The sequence below is a fragment of the Procambarus clarkii genome, chromosome 70 (genome assembly GCF_040958095.1).
Source record: "Procambarus clarkii isolate CNS0578487 chromosome 70, FALCON_Pclarkii_2.0, whole genome shotgun sequence".
NCBI lineage: Eukaryota > Metazoa > Arthropoda > Malacostraca > Decapoda > Cambaridae > Procambarus > Procambarus clarkii.
In genome coordinates this window covers 19,103,132-19,120,691 of record NC_091219.1, presented here as the reverse complement: position 1 = coordinate 19,120,691, position 17,560 = coordinate 19,103,132, and the positions used below count along the sequence as shown (strand labels likewise).

The window sequence follows — 17,560 nt, the reverse complement described above, 5'->3', positions numbered from 1 at the left end:
ACAGTCCCTAGTTGCCTCGACGAGGACAGGAAGGTGACTGCTTGTCCAAGGTCCCCCTGCCCGAGCCCCCCCCCCCCAACCTTGCCTTTATGATAATGTACTACATAATCTACCTTGATAATTATCGACTCGGGGTCTGATAGCCGAGTGAACAGCACTCAGGAATTCCTAGTTTTGAAGTTCCGGGTTCAATTCCCTATGGAGGTGGAAACAAATGGGCAGTTTCTTTCACCCTGATGCTCCTGTTCACCTAGCAGTAAATAGGTACCTGGGAGTTAGACAGCTGCTACGGGCTGCTTCCTAGGGGTGTGTAACAAAAAGGAAGCCTGGTTGAGGACTGGGCCGCGGGGACGCTAAGCCCCGAAATCATCAAGATCACCTCAAGATAAGAGATGATATGTACTACACGAGATGAAACGTAGTACATGTCTAAAAATGGTGTATAGGAGTTTATACACCATTTTTATGCTGTGCATAAAAATTAAGCATTGGGTCTGTTCTGTATTTTTTGTTAGTGAGTAGGACAACTTTTTGTGGTTCTAGAATTGAAATTCCATATTTGGGGTTTTCTATCTCCAAATAGAAGTGAGACTGGATAGATAAGTTTCTTGTGTTTTCCAGTCATTTCTTGAAGAAAGAAGTTTATATATTTGCCCTGTCTTGTCAAAACCAGCAGTCTCTTTGGCGGTGGATGCAGCGTTATCTTCCATTGTCCCTCTCCAATTGAGAAAGTAAAATGATTCAAATAGGTGCATGGTCTCCATGGGGCACAAGTCCTTTTTGCCCGACTATAGTTTTATCATCCTAGGCAGGCACAATACTTGCCTCAAGGTACAACTGTGAGGGAGGGAATGGGGGGAGGGGGGGTTATAGGGTTTGCTTGATATAAAAAAAAAATAAAAAAAAAATGCATACATGAAAAAATTTAATGGATAGGAAAAAAACGTTCATTAAAATGTACCTGAAAAATCTGACAAAATTACTTCTGCAATTGCTTACCCAGGTCATCAATCCATCTTGTCAAACAAAAGACAAATGATCATAATACATTACACATGTTTACTGGGGTCACTGTACATGCAGTTCACTTGGGTATGCGTGACATTCACTTGCCTGCTTCAGTATTAGAATAGTTCTGTATATATCCTGCCATATTTGGAGGATCAAGAGCCAAAGCCAGGAGAGAATGGGGTTCACCCATATTAAGAATCTTCGTCTTCAGTATCACCTGACTCAGAGGGATGCGGCACAGCTCAGGCGTAATATATGATGGAAGCGTCTGAAAGATGATTACTGTACATGCTTACTATTAAAGATTAAACCTAACCCCACATCTTTTGCATACCCCAAGCAACTAAAGCCTCACTGCAAGGTTAATTTTATCCTTGTAATTTGTTTAGTTTATATTCAAGGCAAGAATTTAGAACAGATTTCCATGCGTAACAGATAAGCCATTACAAGTAATTTTCACTGAAAAAAAAAATTATCAACTTACATATTAAACAAAAACATTTACCCAGTGTTTGCTGAAAAACTGCTTTCTGAGCAAGGTATTCAGTTGCTCCTTTAATCACAGATTTACTCTTTCCACAAATAGTACTGTATTATGAAGTGATGTCACTTACCATTAGGAAGTCTGAAGAGAAGGATGCACGTCGTCGCTCCAGAGGAAGAAAGATATGCGTGTCTTATGGAGAAGAATGTGTGAGGAGCTTTGTGAGTGAAGCATGAGGAAGCTGTGGGAGGGTGAGTGGTGACGCATCTCTTAAATAGTGGCAAAGAGTAGGGGCAACCTGAAGCCAATTCAGTTGTCGTGCCCTGGAGAACCACGGTAGTGAATCCTACAAGAGGATTTGTCGGGCAGGTGTACCAGATTGGTACCTGTCCCGTGACCTTTTTCACACAAGTCAAGATTGAGAGGAGCCGATCAGTGGCAGTAAAAAAAAAAAAAAAAAAAAAAAAAAAAAAAAAATTGTATGGGGTGACTTAGCAGAGCGCCATATTTGGATGTTGTGTGGCGAGTGATGCCATCTCCATATTTTGCAGCAAGAGCCTAGTAAACTGCTGTATGTTGATTGTTGCAGTGAGATCATGTGCCCAGCAATCTTGTATAGTGTTTATGAATGTAGGTTATAAAGTTTGTGGAGATAATGAAGTGATATAATGAGTTTAAGGCGAATTGATATTATGAAGGCGGAAGCAACGAATGCTCGCTCAGCCGGGGTCAGAGGCTAACTTAGGGGAAGGGCCCCCCGGCAGAAGAAGATTTTCAGTGTGGATTCGTCCAGGTAGGGAAGTACCCCAACAGTAAAGGCCAGGGCATGGAATGTACAATTGTAAGGAGGATTTTACTTAATGAATGTTATTTGTGTTTTGATGGGATGATATAGTTTATTATTTTGTGGTAATGGAATTACAGGTTCATGTATGAGTGATGTGGTGCATCCAGAGAGGATGTAGCAGTGGTACATGGTGCACCCGATTCATCATTAAGTGATGTAGCAGTGATAGGAGAAGCTGCAAGAGGATCTACTTAATTCGAGGACTCGCTGATGGATTGTCCCAGGAAGATCAATCACCATAGAAAAGACTTCATGTGTAGTAAGAGTAGCTGATCTTCCAGATGAGATACAGAGGGCTGTGAGGGCAACAATATATGTTTGAGAGGTGGATGGATTCATGTAGTGTTTGACCTTGTTCTGGTGAGGATTTCTAAGAGGAAAGAGAAATAATTGCAGGCTGGACAATAATTGCATAATGATATGTATAAATATGCATGCAAAATGGTATGCATAAATAATTGCATACCTGAACTCATTTCAGTTTCCGACCTTAATTCTCGTGCTACGTCGTTCGTTTTAGTATTGTGTTCGCAATAGAATTCTCTACAGGGGTTATGCATACAAGGTCTAAAACTCCGGCGTGACTCCCCACAGCAAAGCCAAAGATCGGCCAAGTTACCCGTGAACGAGCACCAATTGGCGCACTTGCAGACTAATGTATATACAGTACTCGTTCAGTTTGATAACAAATTTGGGTTGTGTTTCATTTTGGTATCAAATTGTTCGCAAAACAAAGGCGCGTATTTTAAAACAAGTTCCATAATAATAGAACAATAAATGAAATTTTAACAAATATTTCAACTTTTGGACGCTTTTGGACATTCATCACCACAAAATTATTTATATCTTTTCAGTGTTCTGACATCAATTTTCGTGTTACGTCTTTCATTTTGGTATCAAATTGTGCGCAATCTAAAGGCGCTCATTTTGAAACCATTCCCAGATTGATCGGATAAAATTAAAATTTTTAACAATTTTAATGAGTGACATGAGACCGAGTCACCCGAGACGCCTCAAAGAGAAAAACGAGTGACTACGGAGGGAGGCAACAGAGTGCGATAATGTTAATTGGGTTCCAGATCAGACGTGTGGTTTAACCACACACAATCTTTAGGTTCAGTCTCACTATATTATACTAACCTTGAAAAATGCTTGTGGTACTAGACGATAAACTCTGCCCGAGGAGACACGTCCACATCTTCCTGCTCTCTGTGTACAAGAAGCTTGTGATGCCCATGTTCGCTTCAGTGAAGTATAGTTAGTAACTACATCACAGATCAGTACTTTGGTGAGGCAAAAGTCAATCACTGAAAGAAATATTCTTTGTCAATTATATAATTGTAAAAAGTGTTTGTTTTGTTTTGGAAATCAATATAGTACAGTATACTTAAACCAAATTAAAAATGAACTAAATAAAACTCTCAAGGGTAAATAAAAGTCTGACTACATAGACTTGGTATCAGCAAAATAAACAGCTGCGGTGCATCCGGGTGGTAAACCAACCTAGCACATTGCAGCAACCTAAACCTATCATGCAAGTGGATACTACCTGTACCCTAACAGTAATGCCACCAGAATAGAACTGGAGAACAAGTAGAGAACACGACTTGCAAGACTCCTGGTTAAAGGTGTCTTTGACCCAACAGGCAGCAGGCAGCAACAGGAGGCAAAAGCGATGACTGTCACCCAGAGACAAGGGCACACAGCAACTTTTAAACCCGCACGAGGTAGGGCTGGAACTCTGAAGACGCATCCATAGGTCCACCGAGCCCCGACAGGGTTTTCCAGGGTCCATAGGATGACTGCTACGGGAAGCCGGGGCAAGGCGTTGCTAATCAGTTAAGACCCAAAGCTAACATGGGGAGGTCCGGGGGGGGGATCAAAACACTGAAACCCCTATGACATGTACAGGTACAATTACTGAGGCCTAATGAAGGGCAACCAATATATTATAAGTGGAATTATAGCCACACCAGGCAGACCCCCATCAGGCAAGGAAAACGAAAGAAAAACCCTGCAAGGGTACAATGTTCCCAGAGGAAACAGGAACCGGCCACAGCATAGGAAGGCAGGCTGCACAACACCTTGATGACCCAACCAGCATGATAAAAATCCTACCCAATCTTGAGGTTATCTTGAGATGATTTCGGGGCTTAGTGTCCCCGCGGTCTGGTCCTCGACCAGGACTCCTTTTTTGTTACACACCCCACCAGGAAGCAGCCCGTTGCAGCTGCAACTCCCAGGTACCTATTTACCTGCTAGGTAACAAGAGCATCAGGGGGAAAGAACTTTTTGCCCATTTGTCTCTGCCTCCACCGGGGATCGAACCCGGAACCTCAGGACTACGAATCGAAAACGCTGTCCACTCAGCTGTCAGGCGCCCAAGGCCAAACATGGGCCACAAAATCCCAGCTGGCTCCAAGGGTGGGGTAAGTGCTGAGCAGTAAAAACCCCTATGGAATTGGTTCCCAAATGCACCAGGGAAGAGATCCCTAACATGCAAGGGTACTCACAGGGCACTTAGGGAAGGAGAGCCCTCTGAGCACATGCAGCTCTGTTACTCAAGGATACCTGACCACCACACGAGACACCACAGAGGACACCCCCGAAGGCAAACACTGCTTGGAAAGCGAGGCTAGAGAAGATATCCGCCCCGGTTCTCATTAGCTGACGAACTGGAGTGGCTGGTTCGCCGGCACAGGTGGCGGGGGGGGTGAGGGGTTTGGGGCTCCCCCTCCCTGTGGGGGGGATTAGGGGGGGCTGCTTGGATGAGTGACACGGCGATGGAGTGTGACGTTTGCTTGTTTCCTTGGGATTGGAGGGAGTTCTGCCTCAATGTTCGGTTTTCAGTTGCAATTTTCTTACCATGTGGGGTCTGTTTTGTTATGCATTTCTGGGTGCCTAATCCCAGTCGATGGCTGATAAGGAAAACCTCCAACCACAGGGGCAGTTTTCCAGGACCATTGCTCCCTGCGCCTCTCTGAGGAGGCCAGGTTCTGACGCGTGGTCCCCGGTAGGCTGAACTCCATAGACTAATGCCCTGGTCTAATGATTCGCATATTAGCCCGATAGCTCCAGGGAAGCTGAAGGGGGACTCTCCACAGAAAACTTCATTTACAATTTCAATAAATGCAATTTTTGGCAAATATTTGAGCAATTATGTTGATTCAAATTCACATTTTCATTTTTTTTGACACTTCACTTCTTGCCAAACAACAGCCAGGCTAGGACAACCTTCACTTCACAGTGCAGAAGGGAGGTCTGCAAACACTCCCACTAGGCAATAATAATAAGTAACTTGCTACACAATTTTCTAGTTTTGTTCATATATTCATATACTGAAATTTTCCATGATTTAGTCTGAATTTTAAACTATTTCCACAAGTTGCTTTATCTTATTATTAATGTTGTTGCAAGCTGGATTGGTCATGTGACTGCTATTTCAGGTTTGGCAGAGTTCCAGCAATGTTGATGGCTGTGATAGTATCCTTTGGTTGGCCAGATATGACATTACATTTGATGGCTAGGAAAGGGAATGCTGTCTTGGCAGATAAAGATGTCGGTATAAATGAACCCAAGATTTTGAACCCAGTCTCTTGTTGGCCTTCCCTGCTCAACTCCTTGTGACGATAGCTTACCTGCTTGATGGTTCTGGGAGTTCTTCTACTCCCCAAGCCCGACTCGAGGCCAAGCTTGACTGGTGAGAGTTTGGTCCATCAGGCTGTTGCTTGGAGCGGCCCGCAGGCCCACATACCCACCACAGCCCGGTTGGTCCGGCACTTTTTTTTAGAAAACAGTCTAGTTCTTCTCATGGCACAACTAAGTATAGCACACCTGTCATATTTAGGGTCGAAGGGTCCAAGTAGTACAATCGGGTTCATTCTCTATGCACAATAGAGAATTCCGGGTTCGAATCTTGGGCGGGACAGAAATAGTTGGCCACATTTCCTTTCACCTAATGCCTCTGTTCACCTAGCAGTGGGTGGGTACTCTGGAGTTAGTCAGCTTGTTGTGGGGATGCATCCTGGGCGGGGTCAATAATTCAGCCTTGGGGAGGGAGGGATCTCGATAGAAGTAAAAAAAACGTAATTACCTTATTGCAGTTACAGGATGAGAGCTCCAGGATGTGAAATATCCTGCAGCTCCTCTGATGCAGGTGCTGACACTAGGGGTGTCACCTTTTTTGTGTGAACATGAACATTGTGTAGGTGAACATGATTGCTAAATACAATGAACTAAAAAGAGGTACACAACTCTACCAAATTTCAGTCTTTTAGTGAACAAACTTAATGCATGAACACACTTACTAACCATACTTTATATCAGGAACAGTTATGGAGCTTTCAGCAATATTTGTCGATATAATAACTTTTCGAAAGCCCAATGGTGGGACAGCGAACACCAACTGCTGCTCTTCTCGTGTAATGGTAGAATGAAGAGGAAACAGCTGCCATCTGAAGGATTTATAAGTCATGGAAAAATATTCAAGACAAACCAGCAGGCTTTGCTTCCAAGGGACATTATTATTCATAGCTTAAAGATTGCTTTATTATGGTACCCACTGTTATGGACAGGAAGCTTATTAGGCTTATTGAGCCCCCCTGCCCTCCTCTAGACCAGGTATACCCAAGCATATTACAAAGTTAGTACACACACTTTGTTGTAAATTATACTAAACAGCTTTATTATACTGTAACAAAAGAATATGCATAAACTCATAAGATCCTAGACTATCTAACTGAAAATAAATTACCACATTTAATCTAAATAACCAGGAAAATATTGATGCAAATTACCAAGAAAAACTCACTGAAATCTTGAAGACTCTCTATTTAAGAAGTCTATGTAGTTTTCAATCTCTGCCAGCCCAGGTACGAAAGCCAAAACTGCCCCTCTGTGGAAAATAACAAACTTCAAGTACAACAGGAAAAAACTAGTGTTCAATGTAATGAGACGCCATTTTCAGGGTGAGACCCGGAGGCTCCCCAGAGCTATCCGGGCTGATATGAATGTATTGGACCCTGGCATCGGTCAAAGGGAATGGAGTTATAGGCCTACAAGGGACCATAAGCCAGAACCTCACCACGTCGCTGTCTGCGCAGCTCCCCCCCTTCCCGGGAGGGGTAAAGGAGAGCCCCAGACCCCCGCGCCCCAGACACCACCTGTTTCGGTAGGAGGAACCGGCTCGAATGCCTCCATCGCCACCCCGGAAGGGGCATTACCTGAGACCACAGAGGGTCCAAACCAATTACACCCTGACCCGACTCCGAAACCCTCAGACGCTTCGGAGCAGGAAGCAAGGGGAAAGGAAGACTAGGGGGCGCAGACTGAGCCAAAGTCAAGGCGACTAACACCCCCTCCCCCCAATCCGGGTCCCCATAACCAACACAAGGAAGCCTTGGGGCTTCTGGGTCAGCAACCAACCTAGTGCGCTGCAGCAACCTAAATTGAGCATGCAACACCTACACCACCTGCACCCCAACAGTGTCATCAGTGAACCGGGTGAACCGAGTCACAAACAAGCAACAAAACTCGCAGGACTCTGGGTCGTAGGTGTCACCGACCCAACAGGCAGCATGACGGAGGCAGAAACGGTGAAGATCACTTGGAGACAAGGGGACTGAGCAACCCTCAAACTCGCACAAGGCAAATTTGAGGCAAGCGCAAGCCCTGGCTGGGTTTCCCAGGGCCCTCAGACGGAACTCATGCTAAGGGAAGCCTAGGCAGGGTACTGCTAACCAGCACCCAACATTACTAACAAAACTGCTAAAGCTGGCCCTCGCCCCCCGGGACGTGTACACTCACGGGGGGGCCTAGCAGGGGACCACCAAGATACAATCGGGTGAGACCAAAACCATGGGACAGAACCCCCTCCCCCCTCACCAGCAAGGAAACAAAAATAAAAGAAAAATCCTGCAAGAGGACAACGTACCGAGGCAAAACAGAGCCGGCCGATATGAGAGGTGACACCTAGCGCCTCAACCAATGACGAATACTACCCCCTACCCAGAGGCAACAGGGATGAATGAAGCACCCCAGCCGACTCCAAGGGCAGCCAATTACCGAGCAGCAAAAGACCTAGCGGAGGTAGCCCCCAAGGTGACTTGTGGAAGATGGCCCAAAGTACTTACTGGGCACCTAAGGAAGGTGACCCTAGGCGCATGCAGCTCGAGTACTTGTGAATATACTCCTGGCTTGAGCACCATAGCCTGGTGCAGGCTATGGTGCTCATAGGCAGGAGCCTCGTAGCCTGGTGGATAGCGCGCAGGACTCTTAATTCTGTGGCGCGGGTTCGATTCCCGCACGAGGCAGAAACAAATGGGCAAAGTTTCTTTCACCCTGAATGCCCCTGTTACCTAGCAGTAAATAGGTACCTGGAAGTTAGTCAGCTGTCACGAGCTGCTTCCTGGGGGTGGAGGCCTGGTCGAGGACTGGGCCGCGGGGACACTAAAAAGCCCCGAAATCATCTCAAGATAACCTCAAGATAACCATCAAGGCCAGCACCACACCATAAGGCACAGGACTGGAATTTGGGAGCCAGTCACATAACCTTTCCAGCCTCACATCAACCACAGAACTGAGGCGTGGATAGCTGGCACGGAGGTCTGGGGCTCCCACTGGGGCTGTGCAGACAGCGTCGTGGTGATGTCGTGCTCGTTTTCATTTGGGGGAGTCCTGTCCACTAGTGTCGGCTTTCAGTAGCAATTTCTTAACCAGAATACAGGTTTGTTTTGGGGCGCTTACCTTTTTGGATGCCTGACCCGGTTGATTTTTTTTTTTTTATCAAGATATGAGGTACATCTGCATTAGTGCAGCTACCCTAGACTATATGAAGTGGAGTAGTGTGTCAAAAAAGCTAACTAGGTGATGCTAAAAAATCCCCATCACACAGGATGGTTAGTCATACAGAGGCATGTGATAAGCGGTCTGCACTGGCAGACTCCGGATGCATTTTAAGGATATCAACAACACAAGATTGAATAAGGTAGCAGTGGTAATACAAGTCCCCATCTCGCAGGATGGTTAGTCATACAGAGCCATGTGTTTAATAGCCTGCACTGGCAAATTTTGGGTATACTGTGAGGATATCTTCAAGAATACGAGAGTGAATAAAGTAATTGCAAAGCTCCAGGTACCTCATGCCAACTGGTCTGAAAGGTCTAATAACTGGGCATTCAGTGATGTAGTGCGGGAGATCGTGCCGTAGTTCCTGCTCACAGAGTTTGCAACTGGAGTGCTCAGGATTGGGAGACCCGTCACCTGCAGCCACCTGCCACAGGTGGCAGGTGGCTAACCCAACCTGATCCTTGCAACCACTGTGTCGCACAGTTGATGGCAGGCATAGAATGTTTCCAACCACATGGGGGTTTCTATAGGCCATTGCCTCTCTGAGGGGAATCAGGTTCTGGCTCGTGGTCCCAGGTAAGCCTAAGAACTCCGTTCGCTTTGACTGATGCCAGGAGTCTAATACATTCATATCAGCCCAGATACCTCTGGGTAAGCCAAAAGGACTCCTCCCAGAAAGACTATTCAAAGCAGAGCATTCTGCAGATTCCTAAAGTTCCACCGAGTTCATTGGACAGGAATCTGCATTCCCTGCAAGGTCATTTTTAGGTACCAGAACTAAGGAGTCACTGGTGAGATCCTTCCATTGGAGAATGAAGGGAACTACCTTTTCCTTAAGTCAAATGTTTGCTTTATTAGTCCTAGAGTTTGGGTAGCCTTTTGCCAACTTTAGCCAACTGCAGCTTCCACTTGGACTCAATCATTCACTGAAAGTTGCACAACTCCCAGGTCCCTTTCTTCATCAATCTGATGTAAGGTAATGTTAATTTGGTAGTTGCAATGAGGATTATTATGTCCCACAAGCATGTCTTGCTCATAATAAAGTGTGAAAATGAACTTTGGAAAGTTAATTTTTCAACTTCCCTCAACAGTGAAGAAAAACATAAGAAATATTGAGACGATTCGTGTTAGAATCATTAATCTTACCCTTTCGGTCATATTCAACATGTCTACAAGAAAGACTGCTACCAAAATATACTAATATTATATTATATTTACACAGTATACAGTATATATTACACAATATTATATACTGTATATAAAAGGTACATGATTTACTCACCTCTGTTACACAAATCAAACAACTATACAAGCCAAAGAATCACCTCTTTTTTGCAAATTCTGAAGGACCAAGACCTTCCTCTTGCCTCTCGATAATATCAAAGCACTTAATCATCTCGGTGGCCAGTTTATACATTTCCTCCGATATATTCGGGTCATCAGGAAATATGCTGGGTAGCCTGGGTACAACATTCTGGACAAAATTAAATAGTCATCTATTAGAGATTATACAAAAATTTATATTTTCAGCAAATATGGTGAATCATTCAAGTACAAATAGTTCGCTAAAATCACGTTAGTAAATAGCCTGGTACTATTTACCAGGTGTTTAGTATCTAGGGATACTCAACTGAATAATGTTAGGATCTAATAATAGATGAACCAAAATCACTTGTATCAGAGACACTTATATTTTCATTTGCAATAAAATGTTAATATTTAACACGATAAATATTATGTACAGCAAATAACGATTTGTATTATGTACTTGTAAAACTGCTATACAGTATACTGCTCATATTTATTAAGCTCAATTAATACAACCAATTTGTAGTTGTCAACAATACTGACCGGTCTTTCATTGCAGATTACTTTAAGATCATCCAAATAATAGATCAGGATGCTGTGGACAGTCGTTTTCCCAGCAGAAATAATAGGTGCAGATATTGGAGATGTCATTGCAGGAGAAGCAAAGTAATTGGCGAATTTGTAGGCATCAATGGTAGCCGACATCAAAATTACCTGCAATTAAACAAAGCTTAAGATAAGCTTAAATTAAGAAAAGTCCATTTATGGCTAACTACTAATAAATTCGTTCATAACACTGAAAAAAATGTTACATACTGCTTACAAGCAGGTCCAACAATCAAACGGAACCAAAAAATAATTCCCAAACTGAAAGTATAGATGGGAAATTCCTGTGTGCTCACATTGACAAAAATTTCAGTTGCCATATACAAAGACTAACAAAATGAAGTTTCTAAAATGGTAGGCATTCTCCAACACTACATATCTCACTCTGCCTTGTTAACCCTATACCTGTACTGTACTATTACATAATTCACTCGTCTATTCAGCAAACTCCTAGATGTTACTACTGCTTGGCATAAACTCGGCTATAAGTACTTCTGGAAATTTGCATTACCTGTAAACCTAACCAGATGTAAACTGTGTCAACAAAATTATTTGCAGGGTCCTGACGGCTGAGTGGACAGAACTCAGAATTCGTAGTCATAAGGTTCCAGGTTCAATCCTCGGCGGAGGTGAAAACAAATGGGCAGAGTTTCTTTCACCCTCATGCCCCTGTTTACCTAGCAGTAAATAGGTACCTGGGAATTAGACAGCTGCTACAGGCTGCTTCCGGGGTGTGTGTAACAAAAAGGTCCAGGACCGGTCCTCGGGGATGCCAAGCCCTGTAATCATCTCAAGATAACCTCAAGATAACCCTGTCGTTATGTGATGGAGTGCGGAAAAATTTGAAAATTCCGAGACAACTCTATAACAAATGTTCAAGAAATGTGTAAATATTTCATTCAAAATAATCTACTACAGTATTGTTAATTTTTGCCTAATATCCCCATTTTGCTAGCTGTAGGTAGTAAATATGGGTGATTGTAACCTTTCCACCACTGCCCACTGGTTGCTGTGCAAGATAAACATATCAATTATGACAATTTTGACACGCATGTCCCTTCTTCACTGTCGTTTAATTATTGCATCTCATTTATAAAGTTGCTTATTTATGTTGTTTATGATCTTTGTTTATTTTTTCGTGTTGACCTCATTACACTTAAATTAAAGTATGTACTAGCTATACCTATAAGTTAAACAATCCTTGTAAATATTTATTGTATGTATGTACCTTACCTAAATAAAATTGTATTGTAATTATAGTACAGTATTATACAATGTTATGTTCCAGTAGCTTTTCTAAATTACACTTTTGCATTTCAATTCTGTTATTAATGTTAAAAAACTACCATACTGTTACTAGAACTACAGACTCCATAATGCAATAGTTCATGCCTGTCATCATTAAGTAATCACCATTTTATTGTACTCATTTGTCTTTTATCTTGACCTGTCAATTTTGTTAGCTTACTCCTCTTTTAGTTATTTTATTTTTTTATTTTATTTTATTTATATATATACAAGAAGGTACATTGGGATTGTGAGGATACATAGCATAGTAATTACATTCTTGTAAAGCCACTAGTACGCACAGCGTTTCGGGCAGGTCCTTAAGCTAAGAAAATTTTAAGTAGGTAAATACTTGCAAAATTTATAAAAATGATAAAAGTTACATAGCAACAAAAAATAAAAGATGAGAGAAAATTTGTAGATACTGTATATTAAAGCACATAGGTAGCTCAGATTAGCATTAAACATTTACCCCCCTTCCCCCTCACACTTTTACAATACAATACAATACAATACAATTTTATTTAGGTAAGGTACATACATACATACAATATTTACAAGGATTGTTTGACTTATAGGTATAGCTAGTACATACAATGCCTAAAGCCACTATTACGCAAAGCGTTTCAGGCATAATATTATTTTATATTCTTTTGTTATCCAAATTATGTTAAGTTTTGCCCAAAACACTTTGTATAATAGTGGCTTCATTAGTATGTGTAACACCTGTTCCCACAATTGCACATTACCATCATGTTCTTTTGTACACACATTCTTTTGAATAAATAAACACACATTATTATTAATATTGATGATAAAGATAATGAGAATTAGTAATGGTACTGTCATCTCAGACATAATAACAGGATAAAATCCACACTTGCGTATTTGTGAAATTTTGATGATAATAATAATAATAATAATAATAATAATAATAATAATAATAATAATAATAATAATAATAATAATAATAATAATAATAATAATAATAATAATAATAATAATAATAATAATAATAATAATAATAATAATAATAATAATAATAATAATAATAATAATAATAATAATAATAATAATAATAATAATAATAATAATAATAATAATAATAATAATAATAATAATAATAATAATAATAATAATAATAATAATAATAATAATAATAATAATAATAATAATAATAATAATAATAATAATAATAATAATAATAATAATAATAATAATAATAATAATAATAATAATAATAATAATAATAATAATAATAATAATAATAATAATAATAATAATAATAATAATAATAATAATAATAATAATAATAATAATAATAATAATAATAATAATAATAATAATAATAATAATAATAATAATAATAATAATAATAATAATAATAATAATAATAATAATAATAATAATAATAATAATAATAATAATAATAATAATAATAATAATAATAATAATAATAATAATAATAATAATAATAATAATAATAATAATAATAATAATAATAATAATAATAATAATAATAATAATAATAATAATAATAATAATAATAATAATAATAATAATAATAATAATAATAATAATAATAATAATAATAATAATAATAAATGGTGAGAAAATCAACTGGAGCTCTGAGGTGATTCGAACCCACAACCAAGTGAATCCCAGCCACTGATACTAACCACTGGACCACCCTGACTTGAGAAAAATCATACAATGGGATTTCTACTGAAATCACAAGAAGTCTGGAGGGCCCCTCCTGAAGCCAGTCCAAGTTTCACATAAGACCTCCAAGTATCCAGGTGTAGACAACATAGTTCATCCATCATACGCTCCCACATCAGATGCACAGAAAGCACACTAACATGATATATATATCAATGAAAAAATCAAATGGAGCTCTGAGGTGACTCAAAGGTTGGCTTAAATCTCTTTCATTGTCCTTTTATACAACTCAATTGAGCCTCATTCCATTTCAGTCCTTTTGTTCAAAAAAAAATTCTAAACTCAAAACTTTTGGATTATAAACCCATGAAACCGCATATCCATCAAAATCATAAATGCCAAACCACTACTACAATTCAAGATCAAGTTGGATACAATAATTGAGACAAATTGGGGGGGTACATTTGACAAGCTGCCAGCTTCCCATCTTTATCGAGGCCACTAGAGTGATAATGGCCCTTAGGAAAATTCAGGTAAATTTATCTCCATACTTTCAGCTGCCTCTCTTCTCCCAGAATTGTATCTTCACGATTCTTTTTCTCTTCACTCTTGCTTCTGGTTATAGGAATAATGAGCTCTATACATTGATAAATAAATTGGTGTTTGAGGTTTCTAGTCAGGATGATGCTTTTGTTAAACTTAATCTATTCCATTTATTTGTTTAAATAAACTACATACAATGCATTTGGTAAGATCCACATTTATTTAAGACCTGGTTCCTTCAGCCTCATAGTCACCTGTTAATGACTGATATTTGCAACTTTGCTATCTATAAAGCCTTCTTGCTGATGTCCAGTGCTAAGATTGTGCATGAGGTTTCTGGAAGACCATCGTGTCTGTGGCAACAATATTTGCTTACATTCTGGTGATGGTGTAAGGTTTTGGAGAGCCCATCAGCTTCTCTAATACCTTTCTTTCTTTCTTTCTTTTTCTCTTTGCCTGTTTACAACTTTCTGGATTTCCTTTGGAAGAACGAGAGATGTATTCAGACTGAGAACTGTTATGAGAGGTTCTGCCATCTTTTAATGGTTAGGATTAATAGGGGCAGGAAGTGATATCTTTGTTGGAGACATGGTTTGGTGTCCTCTCTTTATCCAATAAGAGAACTTCATAGCTTTTAATTTATATGGAAAATATTGTACTTTTATTATTCCAAGATGAACTTTGCTGGCTCCAAGAAAGCCTTGCATCTTCAATGACCCTGCAGGGACTGACTGAAAAGTTTCCAGTGGAATTAATGCAAAGCACTTTTCTTGCCAGGCTCATAATCTCAGTATCACCCTGGCTTAAAAAACAAAACCCAAATTAGTCATGATTAAGCTACATTGTCCAACACTGAAAGAAATGTCAGTCTTAGTATCATACTTAAGTGTCAGGTTTCAAGTCCACACAAAAAGATATTTTCAAGACAAGAATACTACTGTACTAAATGATCAAGAATAAACAATTGCACGATAACTTTGCTAAAACTTTGCTCTAGAAAAAGTTCAATGCCATATCACTAAAATCCTTCCTGAATTATGTAAGAAGTGACTCATACCAGGAATTGTTGAGGGCCACAAGGCTAACAACACTGTAAACCAGACATTACAAGGTTGATCTAGTTGAAACATTTAAAATACTGAACTTTTTTGGAGGATATTGATCTAAACCACCACTTCAAAAGGTCAGATGTAGCACAATCAAGGAGCAAATGTTTTACATTCAATAAGCCACAGTGCAAGATGGAAAACAGATGCTATTTCACCCATAGAATCATAACCCCATGAAGCAGAGTACCCAGTGAATCCATATATGCCAAAACGCTGCCAAATTTAAAAATCTGGCTCAACAAAATCAGGACAAATGAGGGAATTAAGGACAAGCCACTGGTTTCCTGTCCTCACCAAGCCACTAGAGAGAGTGGCCCTCTGGTAAATTCAGGCAAATACAAAACTGAAGAGAGACTTCTCACCTTAACTTTGGGAGAAATGGTGCGCAGTAGCTTTTTCACAATTAGAAGAGCAAAGTCTGTGTGGTGATCCCTCTCATGAACTTCATCCAAGATGATGTGTGTGTACTGATCTAGGCTGCGTTTATGGATTAGCTTCTGGATTAATACTTCAGTTGTGACATACGAGATACGTGTATCTGAATCTGTGCAGTTTTCCAATCCAACCTAAGACATTACAAATATGAAACGGTAAATTAATGGCAAACATATTATTCAAAGATTTTACAATAAATTGCAGTAATTTAAAATGTCAGCACCCAATCCTCAACCTGAACTGGTTTCTCCATTATCATGGGAAAGGAAGTCTGTTTGTTGATTACTGAATTGTTGTAATACAAACACACTTTAACACTATCGCACTCCTTGCATCGCGCCACAGAAATGACGTCGTGTGCCATTCGGTGCGAGCGAGCGTGCAACGACACCGAAAAGTGTATACTCGTTTCAGTTTTCTCACCCTAATTCTCGTGCTACGTCGTTCGTTTAGGTATCATTGTGTTCGCAATAGAATTCCCTACAGGGGTATATGCATATAAGGTCCAAAGGCCCGCCGTGACTCCCCACAACAAAGCCTAAAGTCGGCAAAGTTACCCGTGAACGAGCACCAACTGGCACACCTGCGGACTAATGTATATACTCGTTCAGTTTGAAAACAAATTTTTGTATTACGTGTTTCATCTTGATATCAAATTGTTTGCAAAATAAAGGTACGCATTTTAAAACTAGTCCCATAATAATAGAACAATAAATGGAATTTTAACAAATATTTTAACTCTTGGACACTCATCACCACAAAAATATATATATATTTCCAGTGTTCTGACACAAATTTTCGTGTGATGTCTTTCATTTTGGTATCAAATTGTTTGCAATATAAAGACGGGTATTTTAAAACTAGTCCCATAATAATAATAGAACAATAAATGGAATTTTCCAAATATTTGAAATTTGGACCACAGAAGTATTTACAGTATTATCTTTGACATCAATTTTCGCGTCACATCCTTGGTATCAAATTGTTCGTAATATAAAGACACGTATTTTAAAACTAATCCCATAATAATAGAACAATAAATGGAATTTTTAGCAAATATTTTAATATTTGGACACTTTTTGACGCTCATCACCACAAAAATATTTATATCTTTCCAGTGTTCCGACATCAATTTTCGTGTTACATCTTTCACTTTGATATCAAATGGTGCGTAATCTAAAGGCACTCATTTTAAAACCACTCCCAGATTGAGCGGATAAAATTTAAATTTTTAAAAAATATTTTAACGAGTGACGCAAGATGGAGGCAACCGAGATGACTTGAGAAAAATACATAACGACGGACGTAGGCAACGGAGTGCAATAGTGTTAAATCGTGTAACTAGTTTATTGTAATGACTGGTATATATAGTTTAGCTTTTGTGGTTGTTAATGTAAAGGTTTCTCAAAGTTAAAATACCAG

General features: G+C 39.7%; 2 protein-coding genes across 2 annotated transcripts in view; both read right to left on the bottom strand.

The window, feature by feature from the left end:
* Positions 1–1,255, bottom strand: part of LOC123775266 (ATP-dependent RNA helicase TDRD9) — a 40,859-nt gene extending 39,604 nt beyond the window's left edge. The window contains exon 1 of the mRNA XM_045770252.2: positions 1,114–1,255. The gene's annotated coding sequence lies outside the window, so the exon portion shown is untranslated. The remainder of the gene's footprint in view (positions 1–1,113) is intronic.
* Positions 1,106–16,502, bottom strand: LOC138355975 (ATP-dependent RNA helicase TDRD9-like). Its single transcript, XM_069311516.1, has 8 exons — positions 16,362–16,502; positions 16,066–16,269; positions 11,040–11,210; positions 10,514–10,662; positions 7,153–7,236; positions 6,654–6,796; positions 3,483–3,649; positions 1,106–1,279 (listed from the first exon to the last, which is right to left on the bottom strand). The coding sequence occupies exons 1-8, from the start codon at positions 16,500–16,502 to the stop codon at positions 1,106–1,108; spliced, it is 1,233 nt and encodes a 410-aa protein (XP_069167617.1).
* Positions 16,503–17,560: the final 1,058 nt, after the last annotated feature.